Genomic DNA, 25,053 nt, shown 5'->3' with positions numbered 1-25,053 from the left:
TTTTCAAAAACAAAAGAAAGGATAACATTTTATGTTCTGTTTAAATTTAGAGTGAGTACCAGGGCCTGTCAGGGGTTGGGGTCTAGGGGAGGGACAGCATTAGGAGAAATACCTTATGTAGATGACGGGTTGGTGGATGCAGCAAACCACCATGGCACGCGTAGACCTATGTAACAAACTTGCACTTTCTGCACATGTACCCCAGAACTTAAAGTATAAAAAAAAATTAGGGTGAGTAGTGAGAGCCATTACCTGATAACTTAGAAGAGAAAAAGGAAATTACCTGATAACTTAGAAAAAAAAAGGAAATGAGGATGTATTAAATCTTCCTAGGCCATTTTTGGGGCTACCCCTTACTTGTATAAGCAAAGTGAAAATGGCAAGGAAAACCTTTCTTGTTCCTTTATTTCGTTTTTTTCGTTTTTAAGTTATTTTTAGGTATAGTTGACGAATAAAACTTTTATATGTTTAAGGTATACATTAAGTTTTAACATAGGTATACATTGTGAAGTGATTACTACAACCAAACTAATTAAAATATTACCTCACATAGTTAACTCTGTGTGTGTGTGGTTGTGTGTGTGTGTGTGTGTGTGTGTGTGTGTGTGTGGTGAAAACATTTAGGATCTCCCTTAGCAAATTTAAAGTATATCACACAGTATTATTAGCTATAGTAACATGCTCTACATTAGATCTCCAGAATTTATTCATCCTGCACAGACTTTGTACTCTTTGATGAACATCTCATTCCTTTCTTTCTTTTTCATTCCTTTCTTAAGTAGGTATTATGAGAATCCATCTGGATATAAAGTAAGTTAGTTATGACACACCACTTCTGAAGTATAAAAGTTTTATTACATCTAATTTTAGACATATATCAAATTTACTCCTTATAAAGTGAGTATTATAGAAAGCTAAAGTTTTAATTATTCTCTTTTTTATGAAAATAAGTCATAGTTCTTTATCCTGTTCTTTGTTCTGAAAATGAGTAGCAAGTTTACTGGCATAGGTGGTTTCTAGTAGTTTGAAAGCCTCGAGTGCTGTGGTTGAAGCCTAACAAAACACTTGGCTTTTTTATTTTTGTGTTTTAATCAATGATATGATACACATTTTTAGTATTGTTCTGGTAGGAATGAAGACAGAAAGTAAATTATTTCCTAAAGCACAGAGAAAATGAATTTAGATGATTTGACAAGTAAATCAAAGCAGAGTAAAAATGAAAAGGTAGCCCTACTTAATGGGTAAAAAATACATACATATTTAAGCAAACAAATATGTATCTTTGACAAAATAAGATGGTATAATATATATTTTCATTTTTACTGGAGAAAGAAAATTTATCATTTATTCATTTTTAAGATGAAGTTTCGTTCTTGTTGCCCAGGCTGGAATGCAATGGTGTGACCTCGACTCACTGCAACCTCCACCTCCTGGGTTCAAGCGATTCTCCTGCCTCAGTCTCCTGAGTAGCTGGGATTACAGGTGCACGCCACCATGCCCAGCTAGTTTTTGTATTTTTAGTAGAGATAGGGTTTTACTTCGTTGTTCAAGCTGATCTCAAACTCCTAATCTTAGGTGATCCGCCTACCTCGGCCTCCCAAAGTGCTGGGATTACAGGCATGAGCCACTGTGCCTGGCCAGAACATTTAATACTTTTTATCCTCAGCTGAGTTTAACTTTTGCTATCTGAAAGATACACATGAGATAAGGAATTAAAGTGAAGTCTTTTAGATTTTGTATTTTTTATATTAATGCCTCACAAACTTGTGGTAACTGAAAAGTGGCTCAGTAGGTGTTACACATTCTTTATTTCTACTGAGATGGATTCTGTTGCATTCAGATTCATACTTCTCAGCAAGCAGAGGAAGGGGTCTCCATCAAAGACCCACCTTTCAATGTGTTTTTAATATGGTTTCCACTGTGTATGAGTATGGTGGCCTAGTGGATGACTTTAGAGTACCTCGGAAGTGATTTATGTTTATTTTCTATTTTGATGAAAGAAAAAATCCTTTTTCGTTTTCTGTTTTCCTTTCATTATGAATGTCTAAAGAAGAAATCCTGGCACATCTCCAGACCTTTGTTGCTATTTTGATTTCTATTGTTTCGGAAACAAATGACTTTGTATTAATTAAACTAGGTCTACTTTCCCTGTCATCAGAAAGATAGACTTCTCTAAGTCTATCTCTTAAACTCTATTTTTTTTTTTTTTGAGACAGAGTCTCTCTCTGTTGCCAGTCTGGAGTACAGTGGCATCATCTTGGCTCACTACAACCTCCACCTCCTATGTTCAAGCAATTCTCCTGCCTCAGTCTCCTGAGTAGCTGGGACTACAGGCATGTGCCACCACATCCAGCTAATTTTTGTATTTTTAATAGAAACGAGGTTTCACCATGTTGGCCAGGAAAGTCTCGATCTGTTCACCTCGGGACCCGCCTGCATTGGCCTCCCAAATTGCTAGGATTACAGGCGTGAGCCACTGAGCCTGGCCTTAAACTCTATTTTTTAAACTCTTGGAGAAAATTCACATTCTGATACAGAAATGGAGAGAGTATTCATGGCAACGTTCATTGGCACTTGATGCCAACATTCATAGCAATATTCATTGTAAGCAACTGCCACGTACCCATCAGCCAGCTTCAAAGATTATCAACCCAAATTCATTATTGTTTCATCTCTCCTGCTTCCATTTCCTCACCCTCCAGAAGGCTTTCAAGCAAATCCCAGATACCATTTAATTTCAATTGTAAAGACTTCAGTTGTGTTTTTAAAGGATAAGGACTTTTAAAAATATAACGGCAGGATCATACCTAAACATTTAACAATAATGTCTCAATGACATCAGATTTTCAGTGTTCAACCTACCCCACCAGCTTCATAAATAAGCAAAAGGTTTTATATTGGGGTTTTGTTGTTGTAGCTACATTTTAAAAATCAGAAATTTTAGAAGGTATATGCATCCAAATGGGTAGACAGATGTCTTAAATCTGTTTTCATCTCTAGTTTCCATTCTGTCTCTTATTTTTCTTGCACATTATTTGTTGAAGAAACCAGGTTGCTTGTCCTATAGAATTTCACACATTTTAGATTTTCCTGTAAACTAGAATTATATAGTTTAAACCATAATTATGTAGTTTACAGAAAACTTAAATGAAATGGCATTTTAATGTACATAAACTGGCTCTATATACTTAGAGCCATTGGTTTTGCTTTATTTTGTCTAACCTAACTATATTCAATACAGAAAGCCTAGTGAAACCAGCAAAAGAAGTAGTCAAAATATTGGTCATTGTACTTCCCTACTCCACCAGAGCTGAGGTAGTGGTGCCTAATTCCAGAGGACCCCAGGATACATGGAATCTACGCTTGTGTCAGAAAATCAAGCATTGCAGTCTGTAGGTTCTAGAGGAAGAATCAGGGATGTTCTAGTTATTATTCCAGTGAAAATTCATTGGGATCTTTGCTACATTCTGCATGATCCTTGGAGAGATTTCTTATTTTAATGGCTAAAATTCTACCCTTTCAACTATGATTTTCTTCTTCAGAATTCTATCTATTCCTTCTCAAATCCATTATATGACAGAACATCAGGAGGCCTGGAGACCATGGCAGATCATCTAAAACAGCAACATCGAGAGCAAGTCTGATCCAACATGTGTAGTTTCCAAAAAATTGCAGTCTCCCCAATCTGATAGAAACTCATCTACAATGGTAAAAAGAGAAAGGATTCAAAATCCCAGTGTAATTATAACGTTTTTGAATAAATTTCCTTACAGAATATAATGTTTATATGGAATCAGAATCAGTACCTTATCTGCATTGAACATCTGAATATTTTAATAAAATTTCAACTTAAGCTAGTTCCTTGTTTTTCTTTGATTTTTTTAAGATGATGAATCAATTCTTTTCAGATTCTGAATGTGAAGAAGTTTTAAAATGTTCTTTCTTTGCCCTATAGCTTAGAAACACAGGTGAACTGACTTGGTATACACATAGGCAGAAGTGGACAAACCACAGAAAGCCAAGGCAACATAATCATGAGTTGTTTCAGCACTTTGTAAAAAAAAAAGTGATAAATTATCCTCCTATTCTTGTGTTTTTCAAATAATTTATACTTTTCTATACACATAAAAATAATGCTAAACCTATGAGTTAAGAAGCTTGTAGCTACAAGAAACTGAAAACTCTTCAGGCGAATGTCTTGAATCATGTGGCAATCCTTACCCCACAACAAGGAAATTAGGAGATGGAGCCCCTCTAAGGATGGTCGTTGTAACACTTCTGTGACCTCAGTAAACACCTTGTTAGTAGAAGACTTTCACTTCCCAGCCTGTGCTCTCAGGCCAGCTCCCCTACAGGTTAGATGAGGTCTACACAAGCTGCAGCATTGTGTTTGCAATAGAGTTTAGAGGCAGAATATCCTAAGCAAAAACAAGCAAACAAAGCTGGAGGCAACATGCTACCTCACTTCAAACAAGGCTACAGTAATCAAAACAGCATGGTACTGGTACCAAAACAGAGATATAGACCAATGAAACAAAACAGAGGCCTCAGAAATCATGCCACACATCTACAATCATCTGATCTTTGACAAACCTGACAAAAACAAGCAATAGGGAAAGGATTCTCTATTTAATAAATGGTTTGGGAAAACTGGCTAGCCATATGCAGAAAGCTGAAACTGGATCCCTTCCTTACACCTTACACAAAAATTAACTCCAGATGGATTAAAGATTTAAACATAAGACCTAACATCATAAAAACCCTAGAAGAAAACATAGGCAATATAATTCAGAACATAGGCATGCACAAGGACTTCATAACTAAAAGACCAAAAGCAATGGCAACAAAAGTCAAAATAGACAAATGGGATCTAATTAAACTTAAGAGCTTCTGCACAGCAAAAGAAACTATCATTAGAATGAATCAGCAACCAACAGAATGGGAGAAAAAAATTTGCAATCTACCCATCTGACAAAGGGCTAATATCCAGAATCTACAAAGAACTTAAACAAATTTACAAGAAAAAAACCCATCAAAAAGTGGGCGAAGGATATGAACAGACACTTTTCAAAAGAAGACATTTATGCAGCCAAAAAACATATGAAAAAATGCTCATCATCACTGGTCATTAGAGAAATGCAAATCAAAACCACATTGAGATACCATCTCACGCCAGTTAGAATGGTGGTCATTAAAAAATAAGGAGACAACAGATGCTGGAGAGGATGTGGAGAAATAAGAACATTTCTACACCGTTGGAGGGAGTGTAAATTAGTTCAACCATTGTGGAAGACAGTGTGGTGATTCCTCAAGGATCTAGAATAGAAATACCATTTGTCCCAGCACTCCCCTTACAGGATGTGTACCCAAAGGATTACAAATTTTTCTGTTACAAAGGCACATACACATGTATGTTTATTGTGGCACTGTTCACAATAGCAAAGACTTGGAACCAACCCAAATGCCCATCAATGATAGACTGCATAAAGAAAATGTGGCACATATACACCATGGAATACTATGCAGCCATGAAAAAGGATGGGTTCATGTCCTTTACAGAGATATGGATGAAGCTGGAAACCATAATTCTCAGCAAACTGACACAAGAAAAGAAAACCAAACACCACATCTTTGATCAAAGATGAGTGGTGTTGTTGAACTTGTAAGTGGGTGTTGAACAATGAGAACACATGGACTCAGGGAAGGGAACATTATACACCAGGGCCTGTTCAGGGGGTGGGGGCTACGGATAGGGTTAGCAGGGGTGGGGGACAGGGGAGGGACAGCATTAGGAGAAATACCTAATATAGATGACGGGGTGATGGATGCAGCAAACCACCATGGCACATATATGCCTATGTAACAAACCTGCACATTCTGCATATGAACCCCAGAACTTAAAGTATAATAAAAAAAATAACTAAGTTTAGAGGCAAAGAAAGACCCATTGCTTTCTGCTTATCACTTTCTACCAGCAAGAAAATCCTTTTCCCCATGCACTTCTGGCCACAGCACTCTTCTTCTTGGCCAGCATAGATACCGGGCTCAGGCAAAGCCAATGTCTTCAAAGGCAATGAGACCATCATGTTTGGCTGGAACCCTTCACTTATACCCCTGGGGCCAAGAATATCTGTGTAGCAGCTTGTGAAGCAGATGACAGTAAGTATTTGAATGAAATTGAAGTTAGGAAAGGTGAAGGGGATTATATCTATTAGGCAGCAATCAGCATCTAAAGGAAAGAAATGCTCCTCTCTCATGTAATGTGTCCTGCAATAACTTCAGTGGATTTAGATAGAATGGATTAACAATCTGCCCAGATTTTGCCCTCAAGGAGTTGAATAGAAGGAGAAAGAGCTGGGAGCCACTACCACATGATTATCTGGGATATTTCTAAACCAAATGGAAAGTCAGTTGTACACCATGTAAGTTTCACTATTCTATTAGTGCCTTTTGTAAGAGTACAGACTGGCAGGGAAATATTATTTATTATCCGACTTATAGTAATCTCAAATGTTATCTAAATTAATTTTTTGAATGCATTACTGTTTTTCTCTATATTATCTTTTCCTACTTGCTGCTTTCATATTGACACCAACATTTTTGATTGCAGAAATATTCACACAAGGTAAGTTGTATTGCAGGTGTTCTTGTCCTTGACTCAATCTGACTCTTGGCATTGTGGGACATACGCATTTTTGAAAGTTGTATTTGTTTTAGTTTATAACTTCTAATATTATCCATATAGATTCAGAATCTTTGCTTAAGCATACAGTATTCTTTTAAAAAGCATAGAATTAAAATTTAGCTATGGTCTCAGTAAAGAACTTGAGGCTACTACATTAAAAATGTAGGAAAATGCAATTCCTTACGTAAAAGATAATAAAGATTATTCTACAACTTCAACTGGCCGGCTTCACAGGGTTATTGAAAGAATTCATGACATACAAGGAGCCCCAAATACAGGTTAATGACAGAAAATCAACAAAGAATAGAAATGAGAATACTTTTTTTATTATTATGTTTTAAGTTCTGGGATACATGTGCAGAACGTGAAGGTTTGTTACATACATATACATGTGCCATGGTGGTTTGCTGCACCCATCAACCTGTTATCTACATTAGATATTTCTCCTAATGCTATCCCTTCCCTAGCCCCCCATCCCCCGACAGGCCCTGGTGTGTGATGTTCCCCTCACTGTGTCCATTTGTTCTCATTGTTTAACTCCCACTTATGAGGGACAACATGCAGTGTTTGATTTTCTGTTCTTGTGTTAGTTTGCTCAGAATGATGGTTTCCAGCTTCATCCATGTTCCTGCCAAGGAAGGACAGGAACTCATTCTTTTTTATGACTGCATAGTATTTCATGATGTATATGTTCCACATTTTCTTTATCCAGTCTATTATTGATGGGCATTTAGGTGAAAGTCTTTGCTATTGTGAATAGTGCTGCAATAAACATACATGTGCATGTGTCTTTATAGTAGAATGATTTACTGCCCAAATTAATTTATAGATTCAATGCTATTCTCATTAAACTACTATTTATATTCTTCACATAATTAGAAAAAAAGTACTTTAAATTTCATATGGAACCAAAAAAGAGTCCATATAGCCAAGACAATCCTAAGCAAAAAGAACAAAGTGGGAGGAATCACGCCACCTGACTTCAAACTATACTACAAGGCTACAGTAACCAAAACAGCATGATGCTTGTACCAAAACAGATATATAGAACCAAGGGAACAAAAGAGAAGCCTCAGAAATAATGCCACACATCTATAACCATCTGATCTTTGACAAACCTGACAAAAATTAGCAATAGGGAAAGGATTCCCCATTTAATAAATAGTTTGGGAAAACTGGCTAGCCATATGCAAAAAACTGAATGAAACTGGACCCCTTCCTTATGCCTTATACAAAAATTAACTCAAGATGGGTTAAAGACTTAAATGGAAGACCTAAAACCATAAAAACCTTAGAAGAAAACATAGGCATGGGCAAAGACTTCAAGACTAAACCACCAAAAGCAATGGCAACACAAGCCAAAATTGACAAATGGGATCTAATTAAACTAAAAGAGCTTCTGCACAGCAAAAAAAACCATCATCATAATGAACAGGCAACCTATAGAATGGGAGAAAATTTTTGCAATCTATCCATCTGACAAAGGTTTAATATTCAGAATCTACAAGGAACTTAAACAAGTTTACAAGAAAAAAACAGCGTCATCAAAAAGTGGGCAAAAGACATGAACAGACACTTCTCAAAAGCAGACATTTATGCGACCAACAAACATATGAAAGAAAGCTCATCATCACTGGCCATTAGAAAAATGTAAATCAAAACCTCAATGACATACCATCTCACACCAGTCAGAATAGCAATCATTAAAAAGTCAGGAAACAGATGCTGGAGAGGATATGGAGAAATAGGAATGCTTTTACACTGTTGGTGGGAGTGTAAATTAGTCCAACCATTGTGGAAGACAGAGTGGCAATTCCTTAAGGATTTAGAACCAGAAATACCATTTGACCCAGCAATCCCATTACCAGGTATATACCCAAAAGAGAGTACTCTTAAGGGTATTTAAATTTTTCTTCAGATGCAAGTTATATGCACCCTAAACTGTTTAAAGCAAGCATTTAGGAAGACCTTATAAATACAGATTGCAATTCTGTGAAACTAAAAGAATAAAGCTGATTTTTCTTATCCAATAAGTAAAATAGGCTCAGTGCCCATGTTCAGTTTTCTTTATTTGATATGAGATTCAGAAATGAAAATTTTAGTTTTCTTTGTACCATTTAACTTTGGAAAACTTTTTGGCATACGTCCAAATTTGCACCATCTTGATTGTAAAAATAGACAAAGGTGGAGGAAGGGAGAACCAGCAGTGTGCAGTCCCCACAATTATATAACCTATTTTCCAAAGCATACTTTAAGCATAAAATCATGTAACAATAGCAACAACAAACAAGCAATACTTGTATGGATTATCTGCCAAATGCTGTTCTAAGTATTTTATGTATTTTGACTCGTGAATATAAGTAGCATACTGTGTACTACTGTAGAAACTAGACACATGTGGCTATTTAATTTGAAATTTAAATTAATTAAAATTATGTATATATTTTTAAACTTATTTTATGTTTGAGAGTGCATGTGCAGGGTTGTTATGTAGGTAAACTTGTGTCACGGGAGTTTGTTGTACAAATTATGTTGTCACCCAGATATTAAGCTTAGAACTCATTAGTCATTTCTCTTGATTCTCTCCCTCCCCCGACCCTCTACCCTTCCATAGGCCCCAGTGTCTGTTATTCTCCTCTATGTGTTCTCATCATTTAGCTCCCACTTATAAGTGAGAATATGCATACCCTTCTCCTTATTCTGTTCTTTGTTCCTGTGTGAGTTTGCTAAGGTTAACAGCTTCCAGCTTCCCCCATACTCCTTCAAAGGACATGATCTCACTCTTTTTTAGGGCTGCACACTATTTCATGGTATATATGTACCACATTTTCTTTATCCAGTCTACCATTGGTGGGCCTTCAGGGTCTTTGCTATTGTGAAAAGTGGTGCAATGAACATACACATACATGTGTCTTCATGACAGAATAACTTATATTCCTTTGGGTATATCTCCTATAATGGGATTTCTAGGTCAAATAGTAGTTCTATTTTTAGTTTTATGAGGAATCACCACACTGCTTTGTACAATGGTTGAACTAATTTACACTCCTATCAAGAGTGTATAAGCATTCCTTTTTCTCTGAAACCTAGTCAAGATCTTGCTAATTATTTTTTGACTTTTTGATAATAGCCATTCTGACTGTTGTGAGATGGTATCTTACTGTGGTTTTGATTTGCATCTCTCTAATGATCAGTAATGTTGGTTTTTTTTTTTCATATGCTTGTTGGCTGCTTGTATATCTTCTTTATAGAAGAGTCTATTCATGTCCTTCGCCTACTTTTTAATGGAGTTGTTTTTCTCTTGTAAATGTTGTTCTCTCTTGTAAATGTGTTTCTCTCTTGTAAATGTGATTAAGTTCGTTATAGATTCTGGATATTAGACCTTTGTCAGATGCACAATTTATAAAAATTTTCTCCATTGCAAGTTGTTTATTTATTCTGTCGATAGTTTCTTTAGCTGTGCAGAAGCTCTTCAGTTTAATTAGATGCCGTCTGTCAATAAAATTAAATAAAATCTAAAATGTAGTTCCTCAGATACACTAGCCACATTCCAAATGCTCCGAAGCTAAATGTGGCTGGTAGCTACTATATTTGACAACTAGAGAACATTGTCATCATCCCAATAAGTTCTTTTGGTGAGCATTGGCTTAGAACAATGTTGAAATAATCTACTATAAATAGTACAGTAGTCTTTATTAATATAATTGGTGCTGAGATTATTTTCAGTATGTGTATTTTAACTAGAAACAGACAATTTTTACATGATAATAAATTACAAATAATACAAAGGATATTTAGACTAAAACAAACTAGCAAATGTATGTGATGAAGTTCATTTTAATAATGCTTTCTCACAAGATAAATGTGTTATATCATTCTATTATATCCATGTCATCTTTGAATATTCCTTTTTATATTTAGATGGAAAACTGAAAAAACTATGTAAGAATTTGCTTTTCCCTTTTTAGCTTCTTGATCTTCAATTATTTTTCATATTTATCACACTAAAAACTGAAGATTCAGCTTCTCCTTGAAATATTAACTGCATTATGTTTGGCTTTTAAAGGTGTGCATTCAGATAAAGCAATTACTGTATCTGGGGGAATGTTGTTGTTGTTGTTGTTTTTTTTGTTTGTTTGTTTGTTTGTTTGTTTTTTTGCAAAAGTAGTCTTAAATTTCATTCTTATAAATAAAAACCAGGGAAAAAATTCATCATGAAATATAAAAAGACTAGACTTTTTTTTCCTCTAGTGGCCTTTTGAACAATCAAACTGCAAGTGTATATTTCAACGTCAAACCAATGACAGCTTTGCAATTCTTAATATTATTCTGCTTTTCTTTATGCCAACTTGCAAAATGGTTTGCATTTCAATGCTAATATGTCCAGAAAACCAATGCAAGGGTTAGTACCTAAAGCAAAAAATCATCAAACTGAAGAACCTACTCTTTAAATAATTAATTGCAAGTAGAAAGGTATCACTTTCTACAAGCATCCACTTGTGAAAATTTTGATGACACTAGGTACAAGCCATATCTTGAATTAAAGAACTCTGTATTTGTGAGTATGCATGAACAAAAAATAAGTGATTATAATATTTAAGGGCCTATTTAAAAATTCACAGTGATACATGTCATTAAACATTCTGAGCAAGTAGAGTGCTCTAAAAAGCACTTTTCTCCTCTAGAATGGAGAAACAATAATAAAGAGCCTTTTGTTTTTATAATTTTTAAAATTTTTGCTTATTTATTCAGGCCTGGTCTGGCTTTTATAGAGATAACTTCCTTGGAACTTCATAATATCTATTCAAAGTTTTGTTACTAAGAAATCCGCTCAGGAAATTAGCACAATTGTCTGCAGCCAATGTAATATAATTTAGGGCAATAAAAGAAATGACATCTTAATAGATCAGCAATAACAAATCTAGTTTTTTTTAAAAATCCAGTTTCTTACCAAAAATATTACATATTTAATCTATTAATAACCATAAACTGATGGTTAAAGAAAGATTTAGTCCCTGTGACAGACTTTGACTTGCTGTTAATTTGTTAAACAAATCTTTGCCAAAAATCTGTATAGTGAAAGAAGTAAGAGAAGGCAGTGAGGAAGTGAAATCACAGCTGAATAACAAACATTGTATATGATGTGGTCACTGACCGTCTATCCTCCTAGGACATCTACCTTCTAGATGCCAGCCTCATAATTATTCAGTTATCAGTACTGGAGTTTTTTCAAGTATACAAGGTAAGAATTAATAAAATAGAAACACATATAAAATGAAGTTGGTAAACAAAACTAAATGTTGGTTTTATGAAAAGAGTGATAACCCTTAATAAAAAAAATGATTAACCTCTGGTAAAAACAAATTATAAAATCAATAATAAATACTTTAAAATCAGAGAAAAAAGACAATGCACAAATAGCCAATGTCAGAAATAAAAAGGATATAATCACCGCAGATCTTACAAACATTAAGAGGATAATTGAAATTTTTTTAAAAAGCTTTATGACAAAAAAGTAATCGAAATTCAGTAGAAATAAATTCCTGAAAAACGCAAGTTTTCTAAAACAAACATAAAAAAATAGAAAGGCTAAGTAATCCTATAACAAAGAAATTGATTCATGTTAAATAATCTTCCTTCAGCAAGCTCTAGGTTCATAAGTTTCACTAGCAACTTTTAAGAATTTATCAGTTAATTAATTTAATTTAATTACATTTAAGAATTAATGACCAACTTATACAAGTAGTTTCAAAGAATAGGAAAAGACGTAATATTTCCCAACATGTATCATGAGCACAGCATAGTTTTGATGCAAACCCTGACAAAGACATTGTAAGAAAGGAAAATTTTAGGCCAGTGTTACATATAAACACAAATGTGAAGCATTAAGTGTATACATATAGTATATATCATGTAATATATAATGTGAAGTACTAAATTTAAATTATAAATAATGTAAATATATAATATGTGAATAACCATATATATATATATATTTATATATATTTATATTTATGAATGCAAGTTTGGTTTAACTTAAAACCTCAGTGTAACTCCACACATTAGCAGAATGAGAAAAAATTACATGATAATTTTAATAGGTGTATAGAAAACAATTGGTAAAATACATCTGTTCATAATGAAAATATTTCAGAAAACTAGGAAATGAAAGAAAGTTAACATTATTAGTGTAATAAAAGGCATCTGCAAAAAAAACTCACAGCTATACTTAATGGTGAAATGTTGAAAACATTCACTTTGATATGAGGAATAAGCCAAGTATAACCACTATTGCCACTTCTTTCAAAATATTTTAACTGATTACTGGATATCTTAATGAGAAAATAAGACATGATAAATAAATATAAGGTATAAGAACTGAAAAGAAAAAATACTGGAATTATTTACAGGTAATATGATTGACTACACAGACTATTTAGAACAATATTAAGGTTAATTATTGACTTTAGTAGGTTTGTTAGTTATACAATTAATATACAATGTTTAATTGAATTTCTATAGATCTTGAAACAAAAAATAATTAAGTAAAATCATAAGTTAAAAATATACATTAGAATAAATTTTACAAAAGACACATATGACTTAAAAATTTTAATGAGAGATATTAAAGAAGACACATGCATAGAGACATATACAATGTTTATTTTTCAAATTGTTCTGTAAAGATTTGATAAAATTCTTATCAAATTTCTACCAGATATTAAAGACTTGAGAAACTGATTCTAAAATCTATATGGAAATACAGTGACCTAAAATTAGCCAAGAAAGTCGTGAGGAATGTAGTGTCAGGAATTCTTTATTGAAGATCATATATAAAGGTAGCATAATTTGCACATTGTGATATTGTCTATCCATAACGATAGACAAACCAGAGAAAGAATAGAGATCCCAGAAACGGACACCCACATAGAGGGGTACCTGATTTCCAACAAAGAGGGCACTTCAAAATAGTGCAGAAAGGGCATTTTCAATGATGGGCTAAAACTTTGTTTCCATGCAGAAAAATCAGTGAAACCTGATATCCTCCACATACCTTATGTGAATAGCAATTCCAGATGGGTTTTATTGAACAAATGTTTCCCAATTTATGATGGTTCCATTTAGGATTTTTTGACTTTACAATGCTGTGAAAAGAATATTCAGTAGCAACTGTACTTCGAGTTGCCATACAACCATTGTTTTCAACTTTCACTATGGTATTCAATAAATTATATGAAATATTCAATAATTTATTATAAAATAAGCTTTGTGTTATATGATTTTGTCCAACTGTAGGCTAATGTAAGTGTTCTGAGCATGTCTAGGGTAGACTAGGCCAAGCTATGAAGTTCGGTTAAGTTAGATGTGTTGAATGCATTTTTGGTTTATGATATTTTCAGTTTGCAATGGGTTTATCAGGATGTAATTCCATCATAAGTGGAGGAGCATCTGTCCATCTAAATGTGAAAGACATAACAATAAACCTTCTAGAATGACCTAGAATATAATATATGCAAAAATATGATTATAATATCCATAAGAATAAGACTTCTTAAATGAGCATGAAATTAACCATAAAAGATTAATAAATTGGATGATATTAAATTCAGACACTTCTGTTCAGCAAAAGATGCCATGAAGAGATGGAAGAGAGTGAACTGCATAAAACTAATCAAATACACATACAAAGAATATATTTTTATTATTCTGTTACTCAGGTTTGAGTGCAATGGTGCATTCATGGCTTATTGCAGCCTCAATCTCCTGGGCTTGAGCAATCCTCCTGGGTCAGCCTCCAGTGTAGCTGGGACTACTGGTGTGTGCTTTTTTCTTTTTCTTTTTTTTTTGGAGAGACAGCACTTCAGTATGTAGTTTGGGATGGTCTCAAACTCCTGGTCTCAAGTGATTATCCTGCGTTGTCCTCTCTAAGTGCTGGGATTACAGGCATGACCCACCATACCTGGCCAGAACATATTTTTTTAAAACTCTAAATCCATAAGAAAAAAGTAACAGAAAAATTAGCAAGACACCTGAACATGAAATTCACAAAACAAAATAAGCAAATAATCATTTGAATAAATCTCAACCTTGTAAATTATCTGGAAAATCCAAATTAAATGTACATCTAGATAGCACTAGATACTAGGTTCATACATACTGCCAAGCAGAATGGCTAAAATTTAAGAATACTGACAATACTAATTGTTAGTGTTATAGACTGACTGTTTCTCAGATTCATATGTTGAAGTCCTAACCCCCAATCTGATAGAATTTGGAAATGGGGTGTTTGTGAGGTAACTAATCTTAGCTGAGGTCATGAGAATGGGACCACCATAAGATTAGTGCCCTTATGAGAGACACCAGAGAAACCTCTCTCAGTGTCCTTCTCTGTCTTTCTCTCTCTCTTCCTGCCTCTGTCTCTGTTTCTCCATCTCACTCTCTATTATGCCATGCACGCAAAAAAAATAGATCATGTGAGCACACAGGAGATGTCAGCTGCCTAAAGCCAAGAGGAGTTTTAAAAATGAAACCTACCTTGTCAGCTTTGATCTTAAATGTGCCAGCTTCCATAGCTGTGAGAAATATATTTCCGTTGTCTAAGCCACCAGACTATGGTGTTTTGTTACAGCGGCCCAAGTTGACTAAGACAATTGGCAAATACCAAGGATGCTGCCAACAAACTATTGATAATACCTAGGAAATAAAGCAACTAGACCTTTCATACCTTCTGCTAAGAGTATAAACGTGTCATTATCTTCTAAAGCTGAGCATATGGCTACCTTATAACCTACCATTCACCCGCTTCAGGAATTTCATACATATGTGAATCCAGGAATTATATATATATATATCTCTCCACTAAAATGTTTAACTGGTACACACAATTGCATACATATGTGGATTGAGAGACATATATAAGAATAATGATTACCACATTATTATAAATAGGAAAAAATCCAAATATCTGTCAAGTGTGTGTGTGTGTGTATGTGTGTGTATAATACCTTAAGTAAAGGGTAGCAGAGTAATAAAATAGAACAATGGAATGAAAAAATTACAGTACATGCAACAGTGTCGAATCTTCAAAACACACGTTCAGGAAAGAGGGTAGATGCAAAAGCACATGTTAGGAATAAGTTACTTAGGTGTGCAAGTCTAGGTGTTGAAACTATGAAAAGGAGATCTTGACAGTGACCTACTTTTTGACTTAGAGGCTATGACACAAGAATGATTTTTGTGATAATTCATGAAACTATGTATTTATTTAAGTTGAAAAATAATTGATATACCATAACATTTACCATTTAGCCTATTATACAAGTAACATGAAGACATTCTCCATTGCATAAGCTTACATCAGACTGGAATAGCCCACTGACAGTTAACCAACAGATTAATATTAAAACACAATATTATAAGCACCCTATTATTTACACAGTTAGCCCAAAACAGGCATGCTCTAAGGAAAGAAAGATTACAAAAAGGAAAAGGAACTCAGCAAATCTTACCAAAAAATCACCTCTAGCATTACCAGTAGTAGAGGCACTGCCTGCCCAGTGACATATGTGCAATAGCTGCAGTATCCTGACCTTGCAAAGGTAGCGTCATCACTTGTTCCCTAAATAGGGACTTGTATGAATGGCCACACAAGGGTTCAGCTGTCTCTTATTTTTAATCAGTGAAATTGACCTATCTGTGAAGAGTAGGATATAAACAAATAAAACAAGAAGACCTATATTCATTAATGCAAATAAAAATTCAAACAAGCCTACAGGCCCTAGCCTACTATCCCTGCATTAAAAATTTTGGTTGGGGTGACCTTGGAGCAGAATTCACCCTCTGTAGGGAGGGGAGTTCATAGAGGAGAGCAATAGAAAGGGTCAGGGTTGGAGTCATAATACAAAGGGTAATTGTAGATGTTGAGGGCCTTAAGGGTTCTTTGGTGAAAAGTTTGGTTGCATCAGCTAATGGTTGAAGCAGCCTGTAGGGACCTACAATGTTGGGTCCTTTTCGTAGTTGTATATAGCCTAAGATTTTTCATGACTATAAGAAATGCTATAGTGATAAGAGTGGGGATAAAGAGAACGTTAATTATAAGCATATTGTTAACAAGAGGAGTTGAACCTCTGATTATAAAGTTTTAAGTTTTATGCATTGCTGAGCTTGGCCATTTTAACAAATCCACCACTTATACTAGCATTTTGCATATGATATATCTCAGTGCCTGTCCTAATTTCTAGCATTTCACCCCAAATGTAGGAAATATGTCTGACAAGATAATTACTTTGATAGAGTAAATAATAGAGGTTAAAATCCTCTTATTTCTAGAACTATAGGAATTGAACCTACCCCTGAGAATCCAAAATTCTCCATGTTACCTATTACACCATGTCCCAGAGTAAGGTCAGCTAAATATGCTATCGGGCCCATACCCCAAAAATGTTGGTTACACCCTGCCCATGCTAATTAATCCCTTAGATCAACGCATTATTTCCCTTACTGCTTTCACAGGAACTCTTATCACAATGCTAGGCTCACACTGATTTCTCATCTGAACAGGCCTAGAAATAAACATACTAGCCCTTACCCCAATCTTTATTAAAAAAATAAATCCCCTCTCTACGGAAGCAGCCACCAAATATTTCCTTACACAAGCAACCACATCTATAATTCTCATGATTGGCATCCTTTCCAGTAACCTGTCCTCTGGACAATGAACAATTATAAACACTATCAGTCAATTCTCGTCCTTAATAATAATAGTAGCCCTAGTAATAAAACCAGGAATAAACCCCCTTTCACTTCTGAGTTCCAGCAGTAACCCAAAGGAATCTTTCTAATATCTGATCCTATCTCGATTATGTTTCAAATTTTCCCATCAACAAACACAAGCATCTTCCTCTCTGTCAAAATCCTATTCATTATAGTGGGTGGTTGAGGGGGATTTAACCAAACACAACTGTGTAAAATCCTAGCCTAGTCCTCAGTCACTCACACAGGTTGAATAATAGCAGTACTAATTTATAGCCCAAACATTACATTACCACCCTAAACCTGATTATTTACCTTAACAATTGCATTTTCTAGTACTCAACCTGAGTATAAGCACCACAGTCCTGTCACTATCTCATGCCTGGAACAAATTAGCATATTGACAACTATAATTCCACTAATTCTACTATCCCTAAAAGGTTTACCCCCATTAACAGGGTTCCTGTCTAAATCAATCATCATCCAAGAATTCACAAAAAAAATAGCCTTATTACCCCTATATAAATTATAAAATTCAGTGGTTTTTAAATATATTCTAATCTTGTGCATCTATTACCACAATCTAATCCCAGAATGTTTCACCTCAAAAACAAATACCATATCTGTGAGCCCTTATTCCCAATTCTCCCCTTCCTATATTACCTGATGATCATTAATCCACTTTCTGTCTTTGTAGATTTCCCTATTCTACGTACTTAATATAAATGAAATTATTTACTTCTTGGCAGAAATCACAGAAGAAAAAGGGAAATTATGTAACTGTTTATGTCTGGCTTCTTTCACTTAGCTAATGTTTTCAAGATTATCCATTTGTAGAATGTTCTAGTACTTTAATACTATTTATTATTGAATAATATAGAGATATATGGATATACTTATAGATATGTCACATTTTGTTTGTGCATTCATAAATTGATAAACTGGATTATGTTCACTTTTCAGCTATTATGAATAGGTCTGCTATGCACATTCATGTATAAGTTTTTGTGTGAGCAAATAGTTTCAATTATCTTGTGTATATACCAGAGTAGGATTACTGGGTTATATTTTTAACTTCTTCAGATATCACCAAACTATTTTCCACAGTGATTGCATCATTTATGTTCTTACCAGCAGTGCGTGAGGGTTCCAGTTTCTCCATATTCTCACAAAGATTTGTTAATATCTGTATTTTTTATTATAGCCACCATAGTGGTGATAAAGTGGTATTTTGTGGTATCAAGTTGGATTTCTCTAATGACTAATAATGTTGGGAATCTTTTCATGTGCTTATCAGTCATTTGTATATCTTCTCTGGAGAACTGTGTAATGAATTCTTAAAATTTTATGTTGCACCTGCATCCATTTTCATGCAGTTTAACATTGTCACACCAGCAGCAGCACTCATTTACTCTTGACACAGTGTCCAGTCTAGACCATACCCAAATTACTCAAGCTGGTGGCCAGAGATTAGAATTTAGGGGCATCTCTTCTGCCTAGGAGACTGGAATTCCCTATTTCCTGCCACTTCTTTTAAATGCATTATTCAAGCATTTGCCCACAAATTTAAAGTGAACCATACCCTACTCCCTTATATATACTCTTATGAGCTCACTCTCTCTCTCTGCCTGACTCTTCATTCCTGCCTACATGATACAGGGATAAAGGACAACCCTTCTGACTCATTGCGCCCTCATTGACCAGGATCTGTAATAAAAACCTTTGAACTTGTTCCCTCTTGTGGTTGTGTATTAAATTTGTGCCTTCCACCTGAAGGACCAAGGGTTGCTCCAGGTTAAGTTTCCCTGGGACACCGGAAGAGAACACAGTCAGGTTCCTAGCACCAGAGCCATAGTCAGAGAAGCATAAACTGGACACAAGTTTTCCATGTGAGAGACAAACCCTGGTCACAGGTTGGACAACAAGTCTCCAGGTCATCTGCCAGGTAAAAGAAGTATCCCATTAAAAGCACAAACACTTACATCTAGCTTCTTCTGATATTCTGTTAGGGGAGGGTTGCTAGCTTCTCTAGTACTAGAACCTCAGTTTAGCTGGGAGCTCTAAAAACAGACTGTCTACTCAAATATTTTAGCCATTTATCATGGACTTATTTTTAAAATGTTGAATTTTAAGGGTTCTTTATATATTGTGGATACTAGACCCTTATCAAATGATGATTTACAAACATTTTCTGCCATTCTGTGGGTTGTCTTTTCGCTTCCTTGTGTTCTTTGATGTACAATTTGTTTTTATTTTTATGATGTATGATTTCTTTATGTTTTCCCCTTCATTGTGTGTTAGATGTTATATCTAAGAAACTCTTGCTGATCGCGAGGTCAAGAAGATTTATAGTGTTTTCTTCTAAGAGTTTTAAGGCTTCTTGAAATGCTTGGATGTGTATAATTTTTTGAAATCAAATTTGAGAGATGTTTACCCGTATTTCTTCATATGTTCTTTCTGGCCTTTTTACTTGTCCTCCTTCTTCTGGGTCTCCCATGTGTGCTTGTCGGTGTACTTAATAGTTCCCACAGATCTCTAAAATCTATTCATTTTCCTTCATTTATTTTTCTTTCTGTTTCTCATACTAGATAATTGTATGATCTTTAAATGTACTGCTTCTTTCTTCTGCATGCTTGAATCTGCTTTTGAGACCCTCTACTAATTTTTTAATATTTCAGTTATTGTATTTTTCATCTGCATAATATCAGTTTAGTTCCATTTTTATGATATGAATCTCTTCGTTGATATTCTGTATTTGGTGAGACCTCATTTTTATACTTTCATTTAGATCTTTACACATGATTTCTTCCAGCTCTTAGAAATGACAGTAAATAGAAACAATAAAATTTATAAATACCATAGATATTTTAGTAAAAGCAAACAGAATATTTATTGGTCAAAACCACAAAAACCCTTGCTGTTTACAAAACATACACCTAATATAAAGTGAAGTTGAGAGTAAAGTGGTAAACTAAGTCATAGTTTTTAAAATGTCAGCAAAATCAAATTCTGATTAAGAAAATTAGTATTTGAAAATGCTGAAGCCAAGAAAATATCACTAAGTGTTACTGGGAGCTCTTATTAAGCTTATAAGGAATATGATCAGTAATGATAGCAGAATCCTCTTTACCAAATCATATAATATTTAAATAAATAAAGAAAAATTCCTCTGCCTAGAAAACAATACTAGGGAGAGATTTAAACATAGTTATCCCTTTCGTTAGCAAACCAAGTACATCAAAGACTTATGTATATAAAGTACATATAATAAGGCTAGTTTAGAAACACATAACAATCTATACTCAATCAAAAACATATCTTTCCAAACCCCATGGAATATTTATAAAAATTGATCATTATAAGTATCCTAAAATAAATCAATGAATTAGCATAACCTAAATCAATTATATTCTCTTTTCAAAAAGCAATGGAAATCGTCATGGCCTAAATAAAAACCAAACCAAAACTTAGTTTACCTGATAGAAAATAAAAATCTATCTCAGAGACAACTGTTAATACAAAGAGATAAAATAACTGTTTATGTAATATATTTGGGCATGGGTCACAAAGAACTATCTATTTATGAGATGTCACTAAAGATGTAGGCATATGAAGATTTGTCACTTTACTCATTTTGCCAATAAATATAAGGATAACTTAATTCTGTATTTAATTCAATTAAAATGGCAAAAGAATGACAAACCTATGGACTACATTAAAAACTGACTAATAAAGATCAAATGCAAAATTTGACAAATTATAACACATAGGAATATATTAAAATTGATTATGAGACCCATGCACTGCAACAGTAAAAAAAGAGATAAGGTACCAACTAGTTCAATAAAATAAAGAAAATATGAAAATCAGGAAGAGGAATGAGATAAGGAAAACTTTTACAAATACTGGCCAGATTTTGAAAATATAAACAGTAATTTGTACTAATGAAGGCTAATCAATTTGAAAACTTAGATAAAATTAATGATTTTCTAGGGAAATGACAGTTATAAAAATTGAGACAAAAGATAACAGAGAACATGGAGTAATAACTATAGCAGAAATTGAGAAATCAGAAAGCAAAATGATTTCAAAGGAAATTATTTCAGATTTTCTAGGAAAATATTTACATGTGATTTGGCCAGGCACAGCGGTTCATGCCTGTAATCCCAGCACTTTGGGAGGCCCAGTCGGGTGGATTGCTTGAGGTCAGCAGTTCGAGAACAGCCTGGCCAACATGGTGAAATCCAGTATCTACTAAAATTACAAAAATTAGCCAGGCATACTGGTGTGCACCTGTAGTCCCAGCTACTTGGGAGGCTGAGGCATGAGACTCACTTGAACCTGAGAGTTGGAGGTTGCCATGAACCCAGATTGTACCACTGCACTCCAGCCTGGTGGACAGAGCATAAGTACATGTGATTTAAACAATTCTATACCATTGTTCTCCTTTTTCAGTTATGATACCTGCATTATGATGTCAAAAAACTAGAATACAGCAAAGAAAATATAATTTTGATGGATGTTAATTATGAAAATTAATATAAAAATTATGAAATAAATGTTACCAATCCTAGGTAGGTCAATTAAGTTCTCTCTGATGGGAATTTGCATCTTAAGCAAAGACATAGAATGGAAGGTGGTTAAGAAGTGAATAGGGGCTGAAGCACCCGAGAGAAATGCCTGGAAGCATGATGACCTGACTCCTGATACTGCAATTTGCAAAGCAAACCTGCATCTCATTCTTCACAGGTTCTGGTTGTTCTGTTTTTTCCTTTAATTCTAAGAGCTCCCTGGTATCTTTCCAGTGTGTCTTTTTTTTCTTGCTTGAGTTATTAAGGTTAGTTTCTGTTGCTAAACAACCAAAGAATATCAGCTTAAGCAGCATAAGTTGGTACTATTTTTAGTTCTGGCTGCTATAACAATGTATCATCAACTGGGTTGCTTAAAAAACAGACATTTATTTCTTACAGTTTTGGAGGCTGGGAAGTCCAAAATCAAGGGGCCAACAAGGCAGGTTTCTTTCTGAGGCCTCTTGGCTTGGAGGTGGCTACAATGTCTCTTTGTCCTTATAAGACCTCTTTTTGTGTACACTCAAGGACCTCTCTGGTGTCCCTCCCCTCCCCTCCCTTCCCTTCCCTTCCCCCCCTTTTTTTTTGAGATGGATTCTCACCCTATCTAGCTAGTCCAGGCTTGAGTGCAATGGCATGATCTCTGCTCACTGCAACCTCTGCCTCCCAGGTTCAAGAGATTCTCCTGCCTCAGCCTCCCAAGTAGCTGGGATTACAGGCATGCACCACGACACCCAGCTAATTTTTGTATTTTTAGTAGAGATGGGGTTTCACCATGTTGACAAGGCTGGTCTTGAACTCTCTACCTTGAATGATCCACCTGCCTCAGGCTCCCAAAGTGCTGCATTACAGGCATGAGTCACTGCGCCCTGCATGGTAGCTCTTCTTATAAGGGCACTCTTCCTGTCATGAGGGTTCCACCTTCATAACCTCATTTAATGTTAATTACCCCCCAAAGGCCTCATATCAAATACCATCACACTGAGGTTAGAACCTCAACATTTGGACTTTTGGTGTACACAAACATTCAGTTCATAAGAGTACTGTTATAGGAACCTGCCATTTTTGCCATTATTAGTTAATAGATAATATCTGTGGGAAATATGATTTGGCTGAGAATATAAGAATAAGAATGCAACTTCAGATGCAAATGGGGACCTGGGAATGCAGACAAGGAATGTGTTAGGAAAATGTATTCCTTCAGCTTTCCAATAATTCTTTCATATCTTCTTTACAGATACTTCTGCATATTGCCTGTTATTCAGGATTAATCATAATCAATCAAAAGTTAAGTTTTTCAGAAAATTATTGAAATAACAAAAAATATTATTTTGATTTTTTTTTCTTTTTTTGAGACAGGCTGTCACTCTTTCACCCAGGCCAAAGTGCACTGGCATGATCATGGGTCACTGCAATCTCAGCCTCCTAGGCTCAAGTGATCCTCCCACCTCAGAGGCTGGGACTTCAGGCATATGCCACCACACCCAGCTATTTTTAAATTTTTTTTTGTGGAGACAACATCTCACTACATTGTCCAGGTTGGTATCAAAATCCTGAGCTCAAGTGATCCACCCACCTTAGCCTCCCAAAGTGCTGGCATTACAGGCATGAGACATCAAGCCCAGCTAAAATATTATATTGATAGATTTTTCAGAAGGTATAGTGGTTAATATTGAGGGTCAACTTGATTGGATTGAAGGATGCTAAGTTCCTGGATATGTCTGTGAGGGTATTGCCAAAAGAGATTCATATTTGAGTCAGTGGACTGGGAGAGGCACTCATCCTCAAACTGGGTGGGCACCATCTTATCAGCTACCAGTGTGGCTAGAATAAAGCAGGCAGAAGAAAGTGGAATGAGAGAGACTTGTTGAGTCTTTGGCCTTCATCTTTCTCCTGTGCTGGCTGCTTCCTGCCCTCGAACACCAGACCCAGGTTCTTTAGCTTTTGGACTCTTGAACTAATACCAGTGGTTTTCCAGGGACTCTCAGGCCTTTGGCCACATACTGAAGGCTGCACTCTTGGCTTTCCTAATTTTGAAGTTTTGGAACTTGTACCGATCCACAACTTTCTTTCTCCTCAACTTGCAGATGGCCTATTGTGAGACTTTATCTTGTGATTGTGTCAGTAAATTCTCCTTAAAAAACTCCCTTTCATATATACATATATTATACTAGTTCTGTTCCTCTGAAAACCCTGACTTGGCCAGGCACGGTGGCTCATGTCTGTAATCCCAGCACTTTGGGAGGCCAAGGTAGGTGATCACTTAAGGTCAGGAGTTTGAGACCAGCCTGGCCAACATGGTGAAACCTCATCTCTACTAAAAATACAAAAAGTAGCTGGGTATGGTAGCGGCCCCTGTAATTTCAGCTGAAGCATGAGAATCGCGTGAACCTGGGAGGCAGAGGTTGCAGTGAGCCAAGATCACGCCACTGCACTCCAGCCTGGGCAATAGAGTGAGACTCCATCTCAAATGAATAAATTAAAAAAAAAAAGAAAGAATACCCTGACTAATACAGAAGGCATTATGTGCTTTGAGAACAGATCGTAAGAAGAGAGTGATAAAAAATACCTTAAAAATAAAACTTATGAAAAGTTATCACTGAATTAGCAAAGTTATTAAAATTGCTTTTAAAATAAACCATGAAGAATCACAGTAAATATTTACTTGCAGAATTTTGTACTCATTTGGTCTAGTAGACTCCAATAAGCACAATTCCACTTTACTTTGACTTTCCTAATAAACATTCTATGGTGAAACATTCTGAGGTGGTGAAATGTTATTCCTCACAAATCAATTTATAGGACCTTACTTTTGCTGCAGATGCAAATGTGTAAAGTACTGAACTGTAAAAATCTTGAAACACATTAAAATACATGTCTCAACACTATTCATTATTAATCTGCTCATGGAAACATTTCAAGAAGTAGAGGGTATTTAATGTCAAATTAAAGCAGACTTATGATAGAACCTGACACTATAATCACATTAATATCAAAAATGATAATAATTTATGTCAGTGTGCCTGAAAATTAGTAATGATTTCTCAG

General features: G+C 35.0%; 1 protein-coding gene across 1 annotated transcript in view; it reads left to right on the top strand.

Annotated features, from left to right (window-relative positions):
* The window catches only part of MALRD1 (MAM and LDL receptor class A domain containing 1), a 609,315-nt gene extending 605,460 nt beyond the window's left edge, over window positions 1–3,855 (top strand). Inside the window, exon 40 of the mRNA XM_064368444.1 lies at window positions 3,543–3,855. Within this exon, the coding sequence (XP_064224514.1) occupies window positions 3,543–3,644 (102 nt within the window). The 3' untranslated portion in view covers window positions 3,645–3,855. The remainder of the gene's footprint in view (window positions 1–3,542) is intronic.
* The last annotated feature ends 21,198 nt before the right edge of the window (window positions 3,856–25,053 follow it).

Source organism: Aotus nancymaae, unplaced genomic scaffold, assembly GCF_030222135.1.
Source record: "Aotus nancymaae isolate 86718 unplaced genomic scaffold, 86718_ANA_hifiasm-v0.15.2.pri h1tg000077l, whole genome shotgun sequence".
In the NCBI taxonomy this organism is placed as follows: domain Eukaryota; kingdom Metazoa; phylum Chordata; class Mammalia; order Primates; family Aotidae; genus Aotus; species Aotus nancymaae.
Note: the sequence above shows the minus strand (reverse complement) of the source record. Positions and strands in the feature narration are given on the sequence as shown.